Source organism: Callospermophilus lateralis, chromosome 1 (genome assembly GCF_048772815.1).
Source record: "Callospermophilus lateralis isolate mCalLat2 chromosome 1, mCalLat2.hap1, whole genome shotgun sequence".
NCBI lineage: Eukaryota > Metazoa > Chordata > Mammalia > Rodentia > Sciuridae > Callospermophilus > Callospermophilus lateralis.
This window is the reverse complement of record NC_135305.1, coordinates 114097270-114121110: the sequence shown is the minus strand read 5'-3', so window position 1 is coordinate 114121110 and position 23841 is coordinate 114097270. Positions and strand designations below refer to the sequence as shown.

Sequence of the window (23841 nt, the reverse complement as noted above, 5' to 3'; positions counted from 1 at the left end):
CCTTTTTATTTAGAGACAGGGCCTCCCTGAGTCATTGAGGCTGGCTTTGAACTCGCGATCCTCCTGCCTCAGCCTCCCGAGCCACTGGGGTGACAGGCGTGCCACCGCGCCCCCCATTACATTTTTTTAAAGGGGGTGACTGGACAGAGACTGCCACGGTGGGGGGAGGGCGCTGTGGGAGAGGGGGCAGCACAGGGCAGTGAGGGGCGGCCCACACCGCGGGGATGGTGGGTGGTGCATGTCGCGCCACAGGAAGCTGTGGGGACAGGGAGCTGCCACCCCCACGGCTCTGGGCTTCAGTCTGAGGCTGGAAGCTGCTCGGAATCCGAGGGTGGCTTCCTGGAGGGGAAGTGCTCCCAGCCCGTGGGGGGGCTGTCCCCTGCAGAAGCAGCTGGTCCAGGGGGCAGCGGTGGGGAGGGTCCCCGCTTACCCTGCAGGCCCCGCGGCTGATCGGACCCCAGTCCCCTGGCACCTGTGTGGGGCCGACCTCAGTGACTGGCCGGGGGGAGGGGGGCAGGGAAATTGCAGGTGACTAGGAGCCAGCAGCGAGCCCGAGAGGCTCCTGGACACTCCAGCACCTGGTCGCCCCTAGGAAGCAGGTGACCGAGGGGGACTCTCTCCCTGGTCACATTTAGGAGAGGCCTGCAAACCGCCTCCCCCGTCCAGACGGAAACGGAGGCCCAGGGAGAAAGAGGCTGGCCCGAGGTCCCAGAGAGGAGCTGGTCACCAGCCGGCTGGGCTGCGCCCCATCCTGGAGTGGCCGCGGCACGCCCCCTGCCCTCAGCGGCCTCACCCCGCAGCCCTCGCCGGTGCTCACCTGCCCTGGGCCCGGCCTCACCGGTCTCGGCCTCCCAGAGCCTCTCTGCCCCATGCCCCATGGGGCCGGGTCCCAGGGCCAGGCGCACCCCCTACGGCCCCGACCCAAAGTCTGCCCCAATTCCTTGTGCAACATCCAGTCCCCCAGACGGCACGAGCCACCAGGGCAGGGTGTCTGGGTGGTGAGCTCCGCCTGAGCGCTGACCGCTGCTGACCGCGCCCGAGCGAGGCCCTGGAGGGAGCGCCTTGTCCCCGCGCCTCAGTCCCTAAGCGCTGGGCCTGGAGCTCTCGGCCTGGCACACGGAGGTCTTGGGGACCCTGCAGGCCACAGACCCCGACGTACAGTTATCATGGGTCATTCATTCCCTTCTTTGTGTTCTTTGGGGTCTTCCGAGTCTCTGCCACGCCCTGATGTCATTTTTGTGATTAATTAAAGAAACGAACTGATAAATAAGAGGAGGTTCAGGATGTGGACCAGGAGGACCCCAAGGGGGCTCAGAGGGCGGGGAGGTGCTGGGGTTGGCACTTGGGGGACAATATTTCCTAAAGCTGTATTTTTAGGAGCTCCGGAAAATTCCCTGGGTGAGAAGGCATCTGAAGTATTTGCAAACATTCAGAAAGGGAAAAATAACACTTCCTGAGACTTTCCTTTCTGGGCACTCTTGAACCATGGCAAATGTTCTGGAAAACTCTGAGACCAACATGTGACAACTCCCCTATAAATCCTTCTGCTCACAGAGCCCCTTGGAGTGTCACAGAACCCCCTGTCAACTATCCCCACCCCTTAGTTTTACTGATGAGGAAACAGAAACCCAGAGAGGGCATGCAATGTGCCCAGGGACACACAGCAGATGAGTCTCTGAATCAAAACAAGATTAAAAAAAAAACCACTCTATAAACCAAAGCACTTCCATGCAGGTTCCCCAACTTTGGCAATTCACCAAAAAAGTTCTCAGATTTTTTTTTCTCTGTTACATAGAAGAGAGACCGCAACGTGGGGGGAGTCCAACTTTTTTTACTTTTGCTGAGTAAGTTCAAGGAAAAAACAACAAAATCTATTATTTTCATCTCATGAAAGACGGGACATGTTCCCGCACCCACAAAGCCAGGAGGGATTGGGTTTCGGAATAAAGACGAGTCCTTCAGATCAAAGAAACGGGGCTTTCTGACCAACTCGCCGCCACGGCCCTTGTTTCCCGGGACTAGGAGAGCCCACTTGTGCCCCTCTACAGACCCCCTCTGCCTCCCAGACCCCCTGCCCCTTCCCCAGCCCTCCCTCCCCTGCGCTCAGAGCAGAGAGACCAGCTGCCCACACAGCGGGAAGCGAGGCGGGAGGGGCGGTGAAGAAGATCCCCGGTCGGGAGCACACTCACCCAGAGGCAGCGCAGCAGCTTCAGCAAGCCGGGGCAGTAGTAATACTCCATCTCGGGGCCCAGGGCTGTGCCTGCGGCAGGAGCACCCTCAGGAGTCTCTCTGGAGGGGCGGCTCTTGCCACTGCCTGTCACACTGGAGTCAGTTCAAGGCGGCATGAATCATTCAGAAGCCAGCTACAGCCCGGGGCCAGCCAGGCCTGCGCAGGGCCACGGGCAGCGCTGAGGCAGAGAGCCTGGCTCCGAGCCTGGAGCTCCGGCTGATGGTGCTGGGCGGGCCCAGGGTGGCTCCTCCCAAACCAGATGCCTGGAAGTGTGGCCTCCAGAGCTCTGGGGACAGAAGGGACCTCCAGCTCTGTGGCAGGGGGAGCAGAGGTGAGGCTGTGCACGTGTGTGTGCCCGCGTGCGTGCAAGGGAAGGCCTGAGTGTGTGTGCCTCCTCCTACCCAGGCCACACGTGGTGGGGGACACTCCTGGTGGGGAAGGACAGCTCAGGTCCACCAGGTCTGCAAGGCCTCCTGACCTGGGTTGTTTCCCCTGCCCCTGCTGAGCCTCTGGGTGGCCTGGAAGCAGGGCCTGGTCACCTCCATTCTGCATAGAGGAGAAGGAGCTCAGAGAGGGCTGAGAGCCTAGCCACGGTCACACAGCGAGCTGGTAACTCAGCCACGTGAAGCCTGGTCCCCAAGCCCAAGCCTAGGTTCCGTCCACTCCTGGGCCTGCCCAGCACCAGACAGGGTGCCAAGGGACAGCGGGTTAGCTTCCTGACGCCGGCCACTGTGCCGAGTGGGGGACATCAGTCTACAGTGCTCAAACATGCAGATGGCGACCCAGCCAGACCACCTTCCCCAGAAGAGCTCTCGGCCTCGGCTCCCCCTGCGTCAGAGGGGACAGTCTCTAGGGTCCCACGGAGTCAACCAGTGGACGGATCCAGAGCCTCTATTAAGTTCTCACAGTCGCATCTCAAGGACGAGGGCTGTGTGACCCTGAGACAGCACAGGGCAGGAAGGGCAGCTAGGGGACCGGCTAGCGGACAGCCAGGCAGGTTCAAGTCCAGGCCCGACGGCCCAGGCCTCCACAGCAGCCCGCCAGGAGGAGGCCGTGACCCGAGGCCAGCGCAGACAGGGTGCTCGGGAGAGCGTGCGAGTGTCCCGGGGCCAGGAGCCCTGCTTCTGAGAAGGAAGAGCAGGGCGGGGGGACAGCGCATCGAGGCACAGAGCAGGTGCCCAGCACCCGGCCATCAGGACCGCGGACTCCAGGCTCCACGGCCACTCACAGCTCAACTGACCGTGCGCGGTGGGTCCCACTGACGCAGAGCTGGGACAGGCACAGAAAGCCAGGCACTGTTCCCGGGCTGCAGGGGACAGGCCAGCGCTGCTCCCACACTGAGGGGTGGTACCTGCCCCCCCACACCCCTGACCAGAGGCCTGGCCCCTGACCCCGCCGACTGGCCGCAGAGCTGGGGTCCCCAGTGCCGTCAGGCCCTGCTCACCCAGGGCCCGCAGAGGAGAGGGGACAGCCTGCCGCCCGCTGTCCCAACACAGAGGACACGGTCAGTGCAGGCCTCCACTGCCCTGGCCATGGTGGCCCAGTCCAGGGGAGGCCGGAGTCCCAGCCTGTCTCCCATCGGCCTGGGGAGGAGCAGGAAGGAGGGAAATGGGCAGAGAAGATGCCGGACACAGGGCCCGAGGGAGGGAGGGGGAGAGAGGGGTGGGCAGGGACAGGAGGAGCAGGGGAGCAGGGGAGGGCCAGGGCGTGACAGGGACAGTGGGGGCCAGGGACAGTGGGGGGCCAGGGTGTGACAGGGACAGTGGGGGGCCAGGGACAGTGGGGGGCCAGGGACAGTGGGGGCCAGGGACAGTGGGGGGCCAGGGACAGGGGGGGCCAGGGACAGTGGGGGGCCAGGGTGTGACAGGGACAGTGGGGACCAGGGACAGTGGGGGGCCAGGGTGTGACAGGGACAGTGAGGGACCAGGGACAGTGGGGGGCAGGGCGTGACAGTGACAGTGAGGGACCAGGGACAGTGGGGGGCAGGGCGTGACAGGGACAGTGGGGACCAGGGACAGTGGGGGGCCAGGGTGTGACAGGGACAGTGGGGGGCCAGGGTGTGACAGGGACAGTGGGGGACCAGGGACAGTGGGGGCCAGGGTGTGACAGGGACAGTGGGGACCAGGGTGTGACAGGGACAGTAGGGGGCCAGGGACAGTGGGGGACCAGGGACAGTGGGGGACCAGGGACAGTGGGGACCAGGGTGTGACAGGGACAGTGGGGACCAGGGAATGACAGTGACAGTGAGGGACCAGGGACAGTGGGGGGCAGGGCGTGACAGGGACAGTGGGGGGCCAGGGTGTGACAGGGACAGTGGGGACCAGGGACAGTAGGGGCCAGGGTGTGACAGGGACAGTGAGGGACCAGGGACAGTGGGGGGCAGGGCGTGACAGGGACAGTGGGGACCAGGGACAGTGGGGGGCCAGGGTGTGACAGGGACAGTGGGGACCAGGGACAGTGGGGGGCAGGGCGTGACAGGGACAGTGGGGGGCCAGGGTGTGACAGGGACAGTGGGGGGCCAGGGCGTGACAGGGACAGTGGGGGGCAGGGCGTGACAGGGACAGTGGGGGGCCAGGGTGTGACAGGGACAGTGGGGGGCCAGGGTGTGACAGGGACAGTGGGGGGCCAGGGTGTGACAGGGACAGTAGGGGGCCAGGGACAGTGGGGGGCCAGAGTGTGACAGGGACAGTGGGGGGCCAGGGTGTGACAGGGACAGTGAGGGACCAGGGACAGTGGGGGGCAGGGCGTGACAGGGACAGTGGGGGGCCAGGGTGTGACAGGGACAGTGGGGACCAGGGACAGTGGGGGGCCAGGGTGTGACAGGGACAGTGGGGGGCCAGGGTGTGACAGGGACAGTAGGGGGCCAGGGAATGACAGTGACAGTGAGGGATCAGGGACAGTGGGGGACCAGGGACAGTGGGGACCAGGGTGTGACAGGGACAGTGGGGGACCAGGGAATGACAGTGACAGTGAGGGACCAGGGACAGTGGGGGGCCAGGGTGTGACAGGGACAGTGGGGGGCCAGGGTGTGACAGGGACAGTGGGGGACCAGGGAATGACAGTGACAGTGGGGGACCAGGGACAGTGGGGGGCAGGGTGTGACAGGGACAGTGAGGGACCAGGGACAGTGGGGGGCCAGGGTGTGACAGGGACAGTGGGGACCAGGGACAGTGGGGGGCCAGGGTGTGACAGGGACAGTGGGGACCAGGGACAGTGGGGGGCCAGGGTGTGACAGGGACAGTGGGGACCAGGGACAGTGGGGGGCCAGGGTGTGACAGGGACAGTGGGGACCAGGGACAGTGGGGGGCCAGGGTGTGACAGGGACAGTGGGGGACCAGGGAATGACAGTGACAGTGGGGGACCAGGGACAGTGGGGGGCAGGGTGTGACAGGGACAGTGAGGGACCAGGGACAGTGGGGGGCCAGGGTGTGACAGGGACAGTGGGGGGCCAGGGTGTGACAGGGACAGTGGGGGACCAGGGAATGACAGTGACAGTGGGGGACCAGGGACAGTGGGGGGCAGGGCGTGACAGGGACAGTGAGGGACCAGGGACAGTGGGGGGCCAGGGTGTGACAGGGACAGTGGGGACCAGGGACAGTGGGGGGCCAGGGTGTGACAGGGACAGTAGGGGGCCAGGGACAGTGGGGGGCCAGGGACAGTGGGGGACCAGGGACAGTGGGGACCAGGGTGTGACAGGGACAGTGGGGACCAGGGTGTGACAGGGACAGTGGGGGACCAGGGAATGACAGTGACAGTGAGGGACCAGGGACAGTGGGGGGCAGGGCGTGACAGGGACAGTGGGGGGCAGGGTGTGACAGGGACAGTGAGGGACCAGGGACAGTGGGGGGCCAGGGTGTGACAGGGACAGTGAGGGACCAGGGACAGGGGGGGGCCAGGGTGTGACAGGGACAGTGGGGACCAGGGACAGTGGGGGGCCAGGGTGTGACAGGGACAGTGGGGGGCCAGGGTGTGACAGGGACAGTAGGGGGCCAGGAACAGTGGGGGACCAGGGACAGTGGGGACCAGGGTGTGACAGGGACAGTGGGGGACCAGGGAATGACAGTGACAGTGAGGGACCAGGGACAGTGGGGGGCAGGGTGTGACAGGGACAGTGGGGGACCAGGGAATGACAGTGACAGTGAGGGACCAGGGACAGTGGGGGGCAGGGCGTGACAGGGACAGTGGGGGGCAGGGTGTGACAGGGACAGTGAGGGACCAGGGACAGTGGGGGGCAGGGCGTGACAGGGACAGTGGGGGACCAGGGACAGTGGGGGGCAGGGCGTGACAGGGACAGTGAGGGACCAGGGACAGTGGGGGGCCAGGGTGTGACAGGGACAGTGAGGGACCAGGGACAGTGGGGGGCAGGGCGTGACAGGGACAGTGAGGGACCAGGGACAGTGGGGGGCCAGGGTGTGACAGGGACAGTGGGGACCAGGGACAGTGGGGGGCCAGGGTGTGACAGGGACAGTGGGGGAGCTAAGGTGTGACAGGGACAGTGGGGACCAGGGAATGACAGGGACAGTGGGGGACCAGGGACAGGGGGGGCCAGAGTGTGGCAGGGACAGTAGGGGGCCAGGGCATGACAGGGACAACGAGGACAGCAGAGACAGGAGAGGGGGCCGAGGGGACCAATGTGCAGAGCGACACCAGCTGGGAAGGAAGGAGCCCCAAGGAGGTCCCAGGAATCGGGGGACAGATGGCGGAGAAGCAGCCAGGGAGCGGGAACTGGCAGAGCTGGGAGGACGTGGGCAGACGGGAGGGGGCGGGCGAGCAAGGGGAGGGCTGGGCCTGGCAGCCCCGGGGGGACACCACCAGCCGAGACGGGCCAGGCGTCTGCAGCCCAGGGCTGAGTCCCCGACACAGCCCGGAGCAGCTGCCCCGCCTGGCCCCCAACCCCAGGGGTCGAGGACAGTGGGGGGACACTGGGCACAGCAGTGCCTCCCCTGCCAGCGCCTTCTCCACCTCAGGGGCCACCACAGCGCACGCCTGACACCCTCCTGGGCCATCTCTCCTGGGGGAGCCCAGACTGGCCCGTCACCCCGAGTCCACCCTGGGAGCCAGGGAACTCCCCGAGGGCTGAAAGGTGACCCCAAGCCGCGTGTCCACCTGGAATGGGCAAACATGACCCTCTTGGAAATGGGCCCCTCCCTGCTCCTCCCGCGGCTCCTCGAGCGCGTCCCCTGGAGCCTCCCGCCAGCCTCGCTCCACCTTCTGGGCCACTCCTGGCCGCAGTAGGGCCTCGCTTCCTTCATGGAGTCACACAGTAGGTGCGCAGGGAGCCCTGCCAGCCCCTGGTGCCCAGGCATGAGCTGAGACTCCTGGTGACATTGGCCTTCACAAAGGAACCGCCCCATGCAGTCCCCCAGGGCCTTGTGCCTGTGGGCGGGCGGCTGCTTGTCTCCTCTGAGTCGCGGTCACCTCCAGAGCGGGGCGCTACGGTTGCTCTGCCAGTGAGGGGCGCCTGGCCCGCGCCGGCTGCTCCCGGGGACAGAGGCAGGAGCCACCTGGCCACTGGCTCAGCCACAGCCTCCTGCCCCTCTCGTGCAGGCGTTTGGGTCTGTGACCCTCGGGGAGCGCGGGAGGCTCACCTACTCCCCCCGCAGTCCCTGGGGGCCTACTGTGCGCTGGGCCTGGGATTAGGAGTGGACAGAGATGACAATAATACGGCCCCCACCCGAGCCAGCCAGAGGGGCCTGCTGACCCCATGGGCTCGTCCCCCATCAGAGGCTCCCCAGGGTTGGCAGCCCTGCTTCTGGGCCCAGCGTCCAGTCCTGGGCCAGGCGGCTTCCACCCACTGCCCTCGCCAAGCCCAGCCTCTGCCAGGTTCGGCCCGCGGCCTCCCGGCCTCCACCCAGGCAGAACCCCACCAGGACTGCCACCGCTCTGGGATCCCTGTTTGAGAGGCCTGGAAGGAGTCCCCACAGCCCCTTCAGGTGGGGCGGGACAGTTCCTGTGGTGACAAAGTGGCCCCCAGGGCCTGGGTCCCCTCATCTCGGTAGCCCCAGGGTAGGACAGCAGGAGCGCTTAGTAGGTGCTCTGTGATGGTCCCTGAAGGGCAGGCAGCCCGCCCCAGTCCTGCCAAGTTGGAAATCATCCTGGGGTCTCGCATCAGTGAGGCGGGGGCGGGGGGGCACGGCACCAGCCCCAAGGGGGCCCGGGAAGCCAGACCCAGGCCTGGCGGTCGATGATGCCGTGAGAGGTCGCGATGTAGACAGACAGACAGACAGAAGGCCTGGGGTGAGGTGAGGCCCCGGGAGGGGACAGTGTGTCTCACAGGAGCGGTGGGTGCTGGAGTCAGATGGCTCGGCCCCAGCACTGGCCAGCTGTGTGATGTTGGGATGGTTATCTAACCTCTCTGTGCTCCAGTCCTTTCATATAAAATGATGATGGTGACATACCTGTCACATGGGTCACTATGAGGCGTGAATGGGGTGAGGAGGTGCTCCGAGCCCAGGACGCTGTGGTTCAAAACGCCTGAGCCTGAGGCTCCTTAAGGCCATATCAAGTCCAGCCAGCCGGGCTGGCAGGGCCACCGCAGGAAGCCCAGGTGGGCAGCCATCAGGAAGTGGGCAGCTGTCCCGGCCAGGCATCTCCTGGCCCACCCAGGGCAGGGCCCACCCACAGGCCCCCGAGGGCGTCACCAGCGGCAGACCGTCTAGAGCACCTGGACACGCGCCCAGGGAAGGAAACAGCAGATGGGGGTCCTCCTCCGTCCCCAGCCTGGCCACTGCCCTCCAGCCTGGTGGGCTCTCCCCAAAATGGAGGGGCAGCCACGGGAGAGGGTCAGAGGACAGGGACCCCACAGCCAGCAGGAGCAGCCTAGTGCCAAAGGCACAGATGCGTGCAAAGACGTCACGCCCCATGAGCCAGGCACAAAACACACACGTGTGCCCAGCCAGAAAGGGGGGTCACAGAGAGGGACCAGGGGTGGGGGGGAGACCGCAGAGACTGCGGTGGGTTCAGGGTTTCACAGGTGATGGATGGGCTCCTGGATTAGAGAGTGATGGCCACACAGCTTTGGGACTTTACTAAAAAGCATCACTTGGAATGCTTGGAAGGAGGGGGCCGTGGTGTGTAAATCACAAACCACAAGCTATTGAAGAACAGGGGGAGGGGGAGAATGAGGGGTGGGGGAGGGGGAGAGAAGGGGAGGGGGGAGGGGAGGGGGGAGGGGAGAGGGGGAAGAGATAGGGGAGGGGAGAAGGGGGGAGGGGGAGGGGAGGGGAGGGGAGGGGAGGAGGGGAGGGGAGGCAGCCCTGGGAAAGAGTGGGTGGAGGCTAGAGCCCCAGGGCACACTGTGCACACCGGCTCCATCACTCCTTTAACCTGGGCTCAGCCACTCTGGGAGCTGCAGCTGCCCTGGGACAGGCAGAGGTCAGATCCCAGCTCTGGTCCTGCCAAAGAGCACCCCCCCACACCCCCCACCCCACCCCTGCCGAGGACCTGCCTCTCTTCCAGCTACCTGGCCTCAGCCCTCAGGGAGGCCAAGGCCCAGGGCAGTAGTGGGAACAGTTTCCTTCTCACAGGACGCAGTGACGGACACTGAGATGCCACCAGCCAAGCACCAGCAGACCGCAAGGGCTCCTGCAGAGTGGGGACATGCGGGGTGCGAGTCACAAGTTCCACCTCTACGTCACAGGGCTCTACCGACATCTGTACCTGCCCGCTCCGTGCACACACCTTTCTGAAATAAATGAAACTGAGAAATTTCCCCCAGAAAACAATTTCTTCAGAAGAGAAGCCACGTCATGACAATAAGGGGGTGGCTGGGCCGTGAGGGCCCTGGGGTGAGCCAGCAGAGCTGGGCGGCTTGGACCTCAGCATCGTGAAATAGAAACCCACCGGGCCATCAGGAGCAGAGCGATCCAGCTGCGAAGGGGATCCAGAGGGTCAGGGAAGCGCCAGTGTCTCAGGCTGAGAGTCCCCTAATACAGAGCGGGGCGAGAGCTGCAGCCTGCCCTCTCCTGGTCATTTCTAGCACTGCAAGGGACGCAGTGCCTCCATCATTTCCAAGGAGGAGGGGAAAGGGAGAAGCCAGGCTGGAAGCACCCCAGGGGCACCCCAGGAATTCCTGAGGCCACAGAGAGGCCCTGGGTGGCGACCAGGCCAAATCACCCCCGTCCCCAGCCTCAGTTATCTGCCAGGGAGTACAAGGACATCACAGAGGAACGAGCGTGTGCAGGAAGACCTCCAATACCCAGTGTACTGAGGGCAGCTGGGTGTGGCCCAGCCATCCACCTGTCACCTGTCACCACGGCTGTTCACATTAAAAAACATTTTTTTTTGTTCCAACATATAAATGGCGAGACTCCATGTTAAAATTAAGATCTTCAGTTTGACCGGGCCACTCTGGGTAGGGCAGGGGGCAGCTAGCCGGTGGTCCTCCTCCTGCCCGTCCGTCAGGACATCCCCGGCTCAGGCCGGCCGGCCCCTGAGGGCACTTCTGAAGCCTGGTCGGCAGGAAGAGGACCTCAAGGCCAAGGCATTCGGAAGCCCCAGGTGCCCAGGGTGCTCTGAGGGGGCCGCCACTTGGGAAGCAGGGGTCAGGGCTTCCGAGGCCCCTGGGTGCACCTGGCTTTGGAACTCTGCTCTGGGACCGCGCTCTCCACCCCAGCTCCCGCCTCCTCTCTGCTCAGCGATGGGGGCACTCGGGGCGCCCGCCCAGGGACCCTGCAGCAGGGACAACAGATCACTCCCAGACTGGCGCAGGGGGGTCCCCGGCCCCGTCCCTTCCTGCCTCCACCTGGTCAGCTCCTCCCCTGTCGGGCCGCTGAGCCTGGAGCCTTTCTGGCCTTACACCTCTCCCCCATGGGGGTCTGGCTCTGCAGGTGGCTGCTGACTCAGATGCAGCCCCTCTGCTCTGTGCTGACTGCTCCTGAGCCAGAGTCCTGGGCCCTAGGATCCTGCAGTTTTGGGCAGGGCCAGGGACAGGAGCCAGAGGCCAGCAAACCAGCAAGTCATTAATAAGCTGCTCCAGAGAGGGGTCGTGAGGAAATTAAACAAGTGGGAGGAGTTATGCAAATGACGGGGCAGGTGTTGAGGAGAATCACAAAGACGAAGAACCCAGACACCCATCAACCAGCAATGGGGGAGCCACATGTGGTAGTGTTTCTACTGTAGAATATTACTCAGCTACGAAAAAGGAATGCCAACTGGAAACTACCACACAAACAGACTGACAACACCATCCCAGGTGAGCAGCCACTCATGAGAGATGCATGGTATGACTCCAGCTTGATGGAATATCCAGAATAGGCAACTCCAGCCAGGTGGACAGCAGAACTGTGATTACCCAAAGCTAAGGGAGGGGGCTACAGGGAAGTGACAGGGATGGATATGGCATTTCTTTTCGGGATGGTGGAAATTTCTTTTCTCGGAGTAGGTACCAGGGATTGAACTCAGGGGCCCCTGACCACTGAGCCACATCCCAGCCCTGTTTTGTCTTTTATTTAGAGACAGGGTCTCACTGAGTTGCTTAGCGCCTCACCATTGCTGAGGCTGGCTTTGAACTTGTGATCCTCCTGCCTCAGCCTCTGGAGCCTTTAGGACGACAGGCTTGGGCCACTGCCTCTAGCTGGATATTTCTAAAATTGAGCATGTTGATCATTTCACAACTCTGTGAAAAGTGAGCACTAAAAACCACTGACTTACACAATTTTAAATGGGCAAACTGCATGGTGTGTCAATTACTTTTCGACAAAGAGGTTATTTTTTGAAAGGGGACTGAGGGACACATGAACTAAACAACAATCCGTGAGGCACATGGATATGAGAAACTTCCAAGAGGCACCAGCGTGGCTGGGGACTGGGAAGTCCCAAACTCAAGTGTTGGAGCCTCAAAGCACAGGTTCTCTTCAGGTTCAAATCTCGGCTGCACCACCTGAGCTGTGTGACAGCAGGCAAGTGACTTCACCTCTCTGGGCTTCTGCTTTGCCATGTGGGAATGAGAAAGAAAGAAGGTGCTACCTCACAGAGCCACCGTGAGGGCTGAGTTAGCACAGTGCCTGGCCCATCCACAGGGGCCCATGAACAGTGGCCTTATTGAGGGGATTTGGGCTGAGAGCTAAGGGCCACTTGTTGTCTTTTGGGGGTGTCATGGACTGAATGTATCCCCCCAAAAAAATTCATGTTGAAATTTGAGCCCCCATTGGGACAATGCAGTGGCTGGTGTAGGAGGTGACACCTTTAGGAGGTGATTAGTCACCGGGGCCACAATCAGGCCCCTACAAGAGAGGCCCCAGGCCCTTTCTGACCTGGTCTGCAGCTGAGCCCCTTCACTGTCCCCAACCCTGCTGCACCTGATCCTGGACACCCAGGGTCCAAGACAGAAGGGTACAGTTATGTTGCCCCTAAGCGACCAGGTGTTCGGCCTTGGTCACAGTAGCCAGAATAGACGAGGACAGGAGATGGTTAAAATATTGGAAGGACCGTCAATTCTGAATCAACCTGAAGCCTTTGACATGCACATTTAAAAAGTGATGGGCTGGGGCTGGGGCTGGGGCTGGGCTCGGTGGTGGGGCGCTCGCCTAGGCTGTGTGAGGCGCTGGGTTGGATTCTCAGCGCGAATATAAATAAATGAATAAAATAAAGGCCCATCAATGCCTGCAATTTTTTTTTTTTTTAAACAGTGATTCATTCACTCCACAAATCAGCGATGTGCGTCCACCCTGTGCTGGGCGAAGTGCCCCGTGTCCCTGCCTCTCGGGAGCCTCCACTCTGATGCGGGGGGAGGCAGACACCAGGTGATGGAGAGGCCACTGGGACCGGGCTCTTCTCTGGGTGCGGAGCTGAGGGCTGGCATCTGGGCTGAGATGCCCAGAAAGGATGCCTCCCTCAGCGGCTTCAGCCAACAGCCCCCGGAGCCCAGCCCAGAGGCAAGGGGAGAGGCCCTGGGTGGCCCAGCTCCATATGGTGCCCTGCAGATTTCATGACTCTAACACCTGGTGGCTGTGACACCCCGGCTGTGCAGGTGGCTCCTTCTAACCCACACCAGGAAGGATCCCTCCTCCACTGACGCGTTGCTAGTGAACACTCCCTCCCACCCCCACTCTGCCAATCAAAGCCCCAGAGCACAGGTTCCTGCGTCACCCCCTCCCTGGGAGCGCGGTGCCCAGACAGCCCGGGCAGAGGGACTCCTGAAGCAGAAAGCCAGAGTCCCCTCCCGGGCGCAGCGGGTGACCGCGCCTGGCCTCGGCGCTCCAGTGCGCCCACCCCCCACAGAGCCACGCCCAACGACCCCGCCAATCCGAGCGCAGCTCCCCAGAGCCCGCCCGTCTCCCTGCCACCCTCCCGCGGTGAGCGCCAGGCTCCGACGGCAGCGATAGGAGACCCCCAACAGGTGGAGCTGATCTGGAAGCCGGGTCTGGCACCGCCTGGCCCTCCGTCACTTCCCCACACAATGCTGCCACGGCGGGTTACGGGGTATGATCCCACGGATAAGGGGCACGGGAGGCCGCTGCAGCCCCTCCAAAGTCCCCACGGAGCCAACTCCGCAAAGCGCGGCAGCGGCTGAGTCTCCCCTGCGGAAAGCGCTGGGTGGAACCTCAGTGGATGCGTCTCTGCGACACCGCGCTGAGCCTCTTGAGTGCTAAGGAGCGGCGCGATGTCGGTCAAGGATGAGCCCCAGCAGGCAGCCTTTCCGGGGCTGTGTGACAGCAGGGCACACCTCTTCATCTCGTGCCTGTAACCTCCTGGAAGATTCCACGTGCACCAGGAGGGGGCACTCAGGGGCCTCCCGGCGTCTGCTCCATCTCTCAGCACCCCCTCCCTCCCACTCTTCATCATCTCCACGGTCTGCTCAGGTTTCCGGAAAGAGTGTCTGGAAGCCCACGCTGGGCATGTGATGTCACCCCGCTGGGCCTCCTTTTCTTCACCACTGAAGGCGGGGAGTAACCGGTTCACACTCGGCTCCCTTTCCAGCGGAGGGGCCGACAGTGCCCGCAAGCCCGAGCAGCTCCACAAGGGGGCGCGCGTGCGCCAGGGTATCCCTGTTGCCACCAGGGAGGGCGGCGAGGGGCAGGAAGGGGAGGTGTCCAAGTCTCAGTCCCTGGGAGCCCGGGAGCTCTGGGATGCAGGATGCATCCTTTCACCTGGGGACCCTACTCCCAAGAGAGCGCCTATCCCTCCTCAGCTGCCAGGGATGAGTCCATAGGCCAGAATTCAATCCGGGTGTCACCTACTACCCACCTCTGAGCCTCAGGTTCAGAATCTCTAAAATGGTAACTCCCAGGCACCTCAGGATACAGTGAGGCTGCTTAGGAGAAAAATACCAGGAAAGGGGACTCAACAAGTGCCATATGGGTTCCGGTCCTCAGTTTTCCCATCTGGGACAATGGGCAGCACTTAAGCATCTGCTGCACAGAAGCTCCATATCTAATATACAGTCACAACAACGGGAGCAGACACCTGTAAAGCACCTACTGGGTGCGGGCATTGCTCGCGGTCCCTTATTAACCTTACCGAATTTCTCACAAGAAGGCCCCATGATTATCCCCATTTGACAGAAGGGGAAACTGAGGCAGGGGGCTGTTAAACCACACCAGGTTACACAGTTGGGATTCCAGCCCAGGTCTCTGGCATAGGTCACGCACTCTGTCTGCATATTACACTTCAATTGTTAATATAATTTTTCCAGGTAACCAAAGGAAAAGTAGAAAGGTAAGTTGGATTTCATCCAGATTTTAAAATGTGGTGCATTAAAGAACACCAACACCGCAGAGAGCACCAAGACGACCCAACAAGACGACCCACAGAACGGGAGAGAATATTAGCAATGACTATCTGATAGGAGACTCCATCAGAATAAATATGACTGGGTTGTATGTGCACAAGAAGACCACGGAAATCCAAGCAGCCTGATTTTAACACGGACAAAGGACTTCAACAGGCATTTCTTCAAAGAAAATTCACAGTGGGTCCCTGAGCACACAGAGATGCTGGACGTCATTAGTCACCAGGGAAATGAAAATAAAAGCCTCCATCGGTGTCCCCTTTGCACCACGGGGGGGGGGGGGACTATTACTGAAAACACATGACAGGCCGCGGGCACTGGTGGCCAGACTGCAGAGCAGGACAGCCACGGCAGAAGGTGGCCCGGTGGTTCCTCAGAGAATGAAACAGAATTACTAGTGACCCACCCCCTCCACCCCCGGGCAGGAGCCCCGGGCAGGAAGCAGGAGCTGGAACCCACGTTTGCACACAGCCCTCCAGTCGCCCTCAGCGGGGAGAGGGAACAGCGGGCGCCGGCCACGGAGCAGTGACCTGCAAACCCGAGCCTCGATTCAGGCCCGCGCGGATCCTCAGCCACTGTTGTGCGAGTCCACTTACGTGGACACCGAATGGCGGATTCAAAGGCAGAAGGCAGGCCGGGGTTGCAGGGGCTGGCGGGGAGTGGCGGGCTGGGGCGCCCTGGGTACAGTTTCTGCTGGGAATAGTGGGCGGTTCTGGAAGTGGGCCGGACGAGGCTGTAAACATGGTGCACGGAGTTAACGACACTGGGCTGCAGGCTCCAAATGGTGAAAATGGTCGGGTTTTGCTATTCCTATGTAACCTCCGCAATAAAACCCTACCGGTTTTGGCTGGATCGCTGCGGCTCGCTAACTGGCCTCGCGGCTCCCGACACCTACTCCAACCCCCTCCGCAGTGTCCAGCAGAGGGCGCTGCAAGCCGCGCCTTTGGTGGTTTGGAACCCGCTCACCATGTCCCCTGGCTCTTCAGGGCCTCCTGGTGACACCAAGCCGGGGACTCTGAGTGCACGGTCACCCTCTGCACTCCAGCTCCAGTGACATCACCACCAGCATCACCCAACAAGTCCCAGGGCCTTTGCCCCTGCTCTGCCCCCTCTGCCTCTACCTGCCTGGGTCTTTCTCCTTCCGGTCTCACTTCCTCAGAGAAATCCCCCTGACCACCTGGTAGGAAAGAGCCCTGCGGTCACTCCTGACTCCGCAAACGCATCTTACTTTCTTCACAGCCCTTGGTGACCCCCTACAGTCTTGGCTCCACCCTGGCTATCTTTTGAGTGCCTGGCACCCCACACCAGGCCTGAGGGGCAGCGGGATGGCCATGCCTTTCCTACTGTTGAATCCCAAGGGTTACTGCTGCAGCTCCTGACGCCAGGTGCCCGTTGATGCCTCCGGATGCATGTTAGTGTGAGGACATGAATCATGAGCACCTGTCCTCCTGGGTCAGGCACCTGCCTGGTTACAGCCTAGGAGTGACACATTTTGAGAGCCTAGACCAATGGATTCCTTGCTCGTCTCCTAGAGCTTTCGTTGAATAACGGGGAACACAGAGGTGGGCCTGTGTATGAGCACACGAGTGGGTGAGTGGGAGGTGGGGAGGTGGACAGGTGGGGCACACACAGATGGGTGGCTGGAGAGGTAACCAGGTACCCGGCAGGCACACAGCACACTCTCCGGCACCCCTGGGCCTCCGCATTCACTACCCAGGAAATGAAAACTTTCTGGTCTGGCTGGTTTTAATCCAAAAAAATGAACTTTAACCAGCTGAGCTAGAACTTGCTCAGCGTCCAGGCCCTCCCAGCCCAGCAGAGAGGAGGTGAGAAGCGATTAACAAGTGGAAGGAGCGTCAGGATTCCCGAGCCTCCGCGGAGCCCGCGAGCAGCCCAGTCTCTGCCGCCATGAGTCCCACAGCCCTCTCCCATGGGCAGGTGCCCCTCGGGGCTCCCCGCTGACCCACCCGGCCTGTCTCCTCCACCTCGGCCTCTGCCTTCTTCGACCTCTGCTCCCCCGCACCCGGGGGCCTTGAGACTCAGCCTTCCCACCTGCGGCCCGGTGCTCAGCTCACTCCCACCCCCCAGCATGCCAACCCCGGGCAGATTTTCTCTCTTGGCCCACACCCTGACCTGGTCCTTCCTTGTCAGGGATCTGATGGTCCCAATTCTCTTTCATTGTGTGGATGAACAATGCTACTTGTGAAATGACCGGTGGCCATTCCACCTTGACCAATTTCATGCCCAAAGCTGGAAGACTTGAACCCTGACTTTGCCAGTCTTTCTTGCTGGGAGGTGGGGCCGTGTAACCCGGTCTTATCCATGATACATAAGCGACCCCTCTCCTCTGCTTCCCTGGCTAACGTGCAGACTCAGTGGGGTCCCCCACTTCTTCCTGCCTAAGAGTGGAACTGGTTCCTGGAAGACTGGCAGCCTTCTCAGCACCATGAGGCAGGAGGCATGAAGGAAGCCCAAGAGACACTCAACGATGTGGAGAGGAGCTAGCAGATGCCCACTCTGGACATCCTGCTGGGTGAGGCAAGAAAGCAAATTCATCCAGTGAGCCACATTGGAGGGAGGCGGAGCGGTGCCTGAGGGTCTATATTCCAGGCAAACATAAAAATACACAATCTTTATCCAATCAGCATCTTTGATGAGCTGTTTGAAGTTCTCCTGAAACCTTTCACTTTGATCTTTTCATTCCCATGTGGATGCCCTGTCAACCAACTGAAATTTAAGACTCTCCCACTGGGACTAAGGGTGTGTCCCCTCGGGGGACAAGTTCTTCTTAAATTGGTGACACAAGAACTGCTATTGTCCTCAGAATCCAAATCTGGTCCCCCATCTCCCAGTTACTAGGCATCCAGTCAGAGTCGAAGAAGGTCCGGGGCACGCCCACCGTCCAGGACTCTCCTTTTTGCCTCTAACCTTGGCCCAAGCGCTGCTCACCGAGGCCAGCCTCCTCTGACTGGTCAGGCCGCCTGCTCTCCTCCTAGCGAACAAGGTCCGCGACCGTGACCTGCCCCAGGGGGCAGACCTTGGCCTTGACCATGGTGGGAGGCCCTCCCCGACAAGCACTGACGCACCTTCTCATTTACCTGTCCCACTCAGAACCATACCCACGGCCTGGCCCCGCACCTGCGCACACGGCCAATCCAGCCTGCTCCCTGCGCCCCAGCACCCGCCGCCGCCACATCTGCACATGCGCAGCCCTACCCACCGTCCTCTCCTGCCCCTCATCCCAGGGGACCCCAGGCATCTCAGGCCCCCTGGCCTGTCAGCAGCAGGAGGCTGAGGGAGGGTCTCCAGCACCCTCACCCAGGCCTGGCGCACAGTAGGTCCGACAAAGGCATGAACTCACGGCCACATCAGCCCCCGAGGCCAGCCGACCAGAGTCTCCAGGCAACCCGAGGCCCACCTGCCCCAGAGGGGACTCATGCCCCTGTGGAGCACGACCCAAGGTCGGGGTCCACAGCTGAGCCCCTGTGTCTGTGACCCCTGCGAGGCCATGCAGTGCAGAGCTCGGTGGCCGGGAGGAGAGCACCCACTCGCAGATGGGGATGCAGGTCTGGCTCAGCACTTGGGTGGGACAAGGGGTCTCGCATCCAGCTATGTCCCTGGCCCCAGGACCTTGGACAAGGCGCTCACCAGGCTGCGTTTCCGAGGGCAGAAAAACGTCTAAGATGAGGGCTGCCTTCCCTTCCCACCAACTCTTCTAGAGAACAAAGAAAAGAGCCTGAAATTGAGAACTGAGGATAGGCAGAAGGCAGAGGCTCGGGAGGCTGAGGCAGGAGGATCGAGAGTTCAAAGCCAGCCTCGGTGACAATGAGGCCTTGAGCAGCTCAGTGAGACCCTGTCTCTAAATAAAGTACAAAATGGGGCTGGGCACGTGGCTCAGGGGTCGGGTGCCCTGAGTTCAGTCCCCGGAACCAGCAGACACGGGTCAGCAGCCAGAGCAGAGGCGGTGCCGAGCTTCCTGCCCTGCGACCCCCGGCTCCAGACCCAGGGCTCCAGAGGGCCCTACTGGCTCTGGGCCACAGCGTCCCCTGTGAAGCGGGCGGGGACTGTCTCCTGGAGCCGCCCTGCTATTCCTGGCTGTGTCCCCCGTGGGAAACTCCCTGCTCCAGCAGGGGCAGGGCCAGGCCAGCCGGGCCTCTGCTCAGGCCCTGGGCAGCCTGTGGCTGGCCGGGACGGGTGGGCCTGTACAGATCCTCAGGCCACCAGCCTGGCAGGTCCCCAGCAGCCTTTGGAAGGCGGCAGCAGAACAGCGGGGCCAAACCAGCTCAAGGAATATCACATTCCCAGCCCCAGGAGCCCAGGGTGCGGTGTCCGCTTTCCTAGAGCAGCTGAGGCACAAGCCCTGCAGGCCTGGGGGCGGGGGGGACTGGCAGGGGCTGGCAGGGGGCCAGGCCAGTCCCAAGGCAGGAAGCACCCAGGTCCCAGCTGGGAGCCTCACAGGCCCATTTCCCATTCCTGCTCCCCTGACTGCTGTGTGGCTGGGAGCAAGTGGCTTAACCACTCTGGGCCTCACTTTCCTCCTCCCAGGATGGGATTCACGCTCTTTAAGTGAGCGTGGGGTGGAAGTGACAAGGACCGACCCACAGGCTCAGAAAATGAAGGCGATGAACTGCTGGTCAGCCATGGTGGCACAGTGGACAGCAGCATCACAGTCCCCTCTGGTTGAGGAAAGGGGCACCCACCTCAGAGGAGCAGGGCAGCCAGCAGGGACAGGACTCAGGCCTCACCTGGAGGGTCCCTCTGGTCAACATGTGAGTCCTTTCCGGGTCTCAGTTTCCCCATCTGGAGGGGAAGTTGGGGAGGGAGGAAGCAGGCCCGCGGCCCCTGCAGCCGAAGCCTTAACTGAGGACTTACTATGTGCTGGGTAACCTCCGCAAAGGCGCACACGAACACTCCTGAGGCCAGAGAGGGTGTCTTCATCTCAGAGAAGGAAGCCAGCCTGGGGAGCTCACCCAGCCATGTCCCATAGGTCACACAGTGGCGGGCTGGAATGGGAACTCCCTGCTCTCAACCTCCAGGCCCCAGGCTGTCCCTCCAGGTGGGACCACTGCCCTCTGGTGGCCTCTCGCTGTGATTGCAGGCACAAGTCCAGAGAGTGCCTAAGGGATCTGAGGTCAGGTGCTACCCAAGAGGGCTGAGTCCACCCATGCACCTCCAGAGGACAGCGATTCAGGCAGGGTGACCCAGCAAGGGCCTCAGAGCCCAGAAGGAGGATGCCAAGGACAAAGGCCGGTCCATGACAGGGTGAAAGAGGAGGAGCCGGTGGCCAGGGAGGACTCTGGCACTGGGAGACTATAAAAAGGCAGGTTTAAAATGCTCTTCTCCCCATCACCTTCACCTACACACTACGTTCAAGCGCAGTCACAGAAGCCCAGGCGGGACCCCTGGGAGGGGCTGGCCACGAGGGTCAGAAAGGAACTTGGAAGAGAACATCTAGCAGGAAACCAGGCTGTGTGCAGTGCGCGCTTCTGGGATCAGGACGCTCGCGGCAGCTTCTGCGGCTGCTCGGCAGACACCTCCTGGAGTCCAGGACCTCCCCGGCCCCCTCAACCCGATAATGACAGCCCTCCACTTGGTCGCGGCCATTCACTAGGACCTAGCACGAGCCCCCGTGGCCTCCTCGCCCCACTTCACAGAGGAGCGCGTGGAGGCCCAAAGCACCCGCCGCTGGAGTCGCCTCCTGCCCTAGGGCCCCCGCCGAGGCCAGAGCAAGCGCAGAAGGCGACAGGTCCCCCGGTGTCACGGCACTGAAAAGACCATCGGGAATCCCGGAGGTGGCGCCTGCCCTGGCCCGGGGCCGCGGAGACTCCGGAGGAGGCGACTTCCCTGGGGACGGCTCCTTCTGCCCAGTTCTGTCCACCAGCGAGCGAGCTGACAACCGCCCCAGGGACAGGGCAGCGCAAGCCCGTGGAGGCTTAGGCCTGCCCAGCGCGTCCCTCCCGCACTGCGTCCTCCCGCCCCGCGGAGCCCAGGCCGCCGCCGGCTCCAGCGGGGAAAGTGCGGCCGTCCAGCCTCCGCGCATGCGCCGGTTCTAGACGGCCACTCCCCGGCCACTCCCCAGGGCGACCGACGCCTCCTCACCCGGGGGTAAAGCAGCAGGTCCCCGTCCTCCGGCTGAAGACACCCAAGTGCACAGAAACCGGTTCAGGTTCTCGAAATCGGAGGCCAGGAGCCAGCGCGGGGGTTCGAACTCGGGACTTTTGGCGCCGGAACCCCCCACCCAGGGCGCACCACGCGGGGCTCCCTCTGCACAGGGCGGAGACCCCAGGCGGCCCAGGCCCTCCCCACAGAGCCCGCAGACACGTCCGCAGCCCGAGCCTGGGGCACGCTCCCGGGGGAGCCCGGGCTCCTCTCCAGCCTCGCCGCGGTCACTCACCACCAAAGGCCCGTTCCTCTTGTCCTTGCAAAAGCTGTGACTTCTCTGAGGTCCCGAGGCCACAGGGGATCCCTGTCGAAGTGGCTGTTCATTATCCTGAAGGGTATCCCCCGGCTCCAGGCCCCGCGATGGCACCTGAGACAAAGAAGGCAAGGGAAGGACGTTACAGGGGGGCTGTGCCATTTACAGGAGAACTGTCATGCCAGGAGGGTCCACTGGGGCAAGGAAGAGTGTTGAACCACCAGAGATCCCCCAACCCTAATGGTTGGAGGTAAGTTGTGGCAGCAGCCAGCCTGAGTCCAACTGGTCCCGCCTTACTCCCTGTGTGACCTTGGGTGAGTGCCTTACCCTCTCTGAGCCTCAACTGTCCAGGAAGCAGATAATAACTGTAGCCAGCCTCTAGGGTAGATGAGAAAAACAAGAAGCCGCGTGCAGGACGCAGTAGAGCCGCCAGGTGGCAGGCGTGCACGAGGCCTGAGCCCAGCCATCGGGCCTGTAGGAGGCCCCAATGTAGCCAGCCTCATACCGCCTGCGGGGATGCTTGGTGCGTCCTCACTCACGCCCAGAGACAGAGGCCATGCCAGAGTGGGACGGCGCCCTGGCTCCTCTCCTCTGCCCTGGGCCGTGTTTCCCACTTGGTTACACAGAGGGACGCAGTCCGGCTCCTAAACACAGGACTCCACAATCTGTATTTTACAAGCCTCAACCCTGTGTATACAAGGAAGGGAGGCCCAGAGAGGGGAGGGGCCTGCTTAAGAACACACAGCCCCAGGGAGAGGCAGGATGCCCGGGCCCTTCCTCACAGCCTATGGGACACCCCCTCTCCCCTGCTGCTCCCTCTCCACCTCCCTGCCTACCCCAGCCAGCCACACAGCCTCCTAAGCCACCCTCTCTGCCCTCTCTGCCATCTCCCTTCCTGCCCGTGAGGCCTTAAATAAACCCCATCTACACCTGGCCACCCCCAGCGCTCTCAGGCTGGGCTCCAGGCACACAGATCCGACTGCTGCTCACATGGCCACCCAGCAGCTCAGGCCTCGGACCCGCACCATGAGCCCAGGACAGGCCTCTCCCTTCCTCCTCTCCAAACTCAGTCTCATCCCAGCCAGGCAGGCCCAGGCTGCCTCCGCATCACACCCCTGCACCCCCAACTAAACAGAGGCCCTCCTGCAGGACACCTGCAAGCCTCCCATCCTGTACCAGAGTCAACTCAGCTCAGAGACCTAAATGTAGGGGCAAAACTAGCAGACCCTGAGAAGAAAACCCTTAGGAGAGCGCTTCATGACCTTGGACTTGACCATGGCGTCTTAGGTATGTCACTGAGAGCACAAGCAACAAAAGACAGATAAAATAGACTCCATCAAAATGAAAAATGCTTGTGCCTCCAAGGACACCATTAAGAGTGGAGAAGCAACCCACAAAATGGGAGGAAATTTCCACCCATACTGACTTGTATCCAGAATATGTAAAGAGCAATGGCAATTCAATAATAAACAAACAACCCAATTTTAAAATTAAAAAAGCATCTGAATAGGCAGGAGTCCAAACAGTGCATACAAATGGCCAAGGGGCACACGAAAGGATGCTCAATTCCATGAATCCTGAGGGAAATCCTAGTTGAAACTCCAATGAAATCCCCCTTTACACCCCACCCACTAAGATAGGTCACCAGAAACAAGTGGAGAGGACGTGAAGACGCTGCTACAGGGAACATAAAATGGTGCGGCTGCTTTGGGAGACAGGGTGGCGAGTTCTCAAAAGTAAAGCCTGGAGTGGCCGTCTGGCCCACTCCTAGGTCCACACCCAAATAAACACACATATCCACTCAAAGGTGCACACGCAGATGTCACAGCAGCATCATTCTTAACAGCCCAAAGTGGACACAACCCGAAAGGCTGTCGGCCCAGGAACGGATACAGAAAATGTGGGCTAGTCACACAGGGAGTACTATGCACTCAGGAAAGAAGCGAGGCTCGATGTACACGGCCGTGCAGACGAACCCGCAAAACCTGGGAGAGGAAGCAGAGTGGGGGCCGCGTGCATTCAGTCGGGGGACATGTGTAGAACGGGCTCTCCAGACGCGGTTGCCCAGGACTGGGGGTGAGGAAGAATCGAGCCACAGCCTGGTGGGTTCTGGACCTTCTGGGGTGACGAAGCTGCTCTGGAGCAACAGAAGGGAGGCAAACCCCTGCTCGAGGACCATGGCGGCCTCCTGGCCTCCACCTCGGCCCTCAGTCCACACTCACAGAGAGCCAATGAGGTGGTGTGTCTCTAAGACATGGAGGGTGACAGTCCTTCAGTGACCTCAGCCAGGCCTCCTGCTCAGGCCTTGCCCACCTCTCCATCTCAGCTGGGCCCCCAACCCCTGCCCGCTGAGGTCCCTCAAGTGTCCACGGAACAAGCTCCTCCCCTGGCTGGGCACCTTCACTCCAGCTCCGGCCGGCCCCCAATCCTGGCCTGGAGGGAGCCCTTTGTCATCCCAGGGCTCCT

General features: G+C 61.9%; 1 protein-coding gene across 7 annotated transcripts in view; it reads right to left on the bottom strand.

The window, feature by feature from the left end:
- Kiaa1671 (KIAA1671 ortholog) overlaps positions 1 to 23841 on the bottom strand; it is a 149579-nt gene that overhangs the window by 72857 nt on the left and 52881 nt on the right. For 6 of the 7 annotated variants that reach the window (XR_013155305.1, XM_077108637.1, XM_077108640.1 and 3 more), the window contains one exon: positions 21355 to 21489. Coding sequence is in view for 6 of the 7 variants with exons in the window: in XM_077108637.1 (XP_076964752.1) it covers positions 21355 to 21489 (135 nt within the window). In the remaining variant the exon portion in view is untranslated. Of the gene's footprint in view, positions 1 to 19832; positions 19958 to 21354; positions 21490 to 23841 lie in introns of those variants that run through there. The other variant, XM_077108642.1, reaches the window with a different exon arrangement.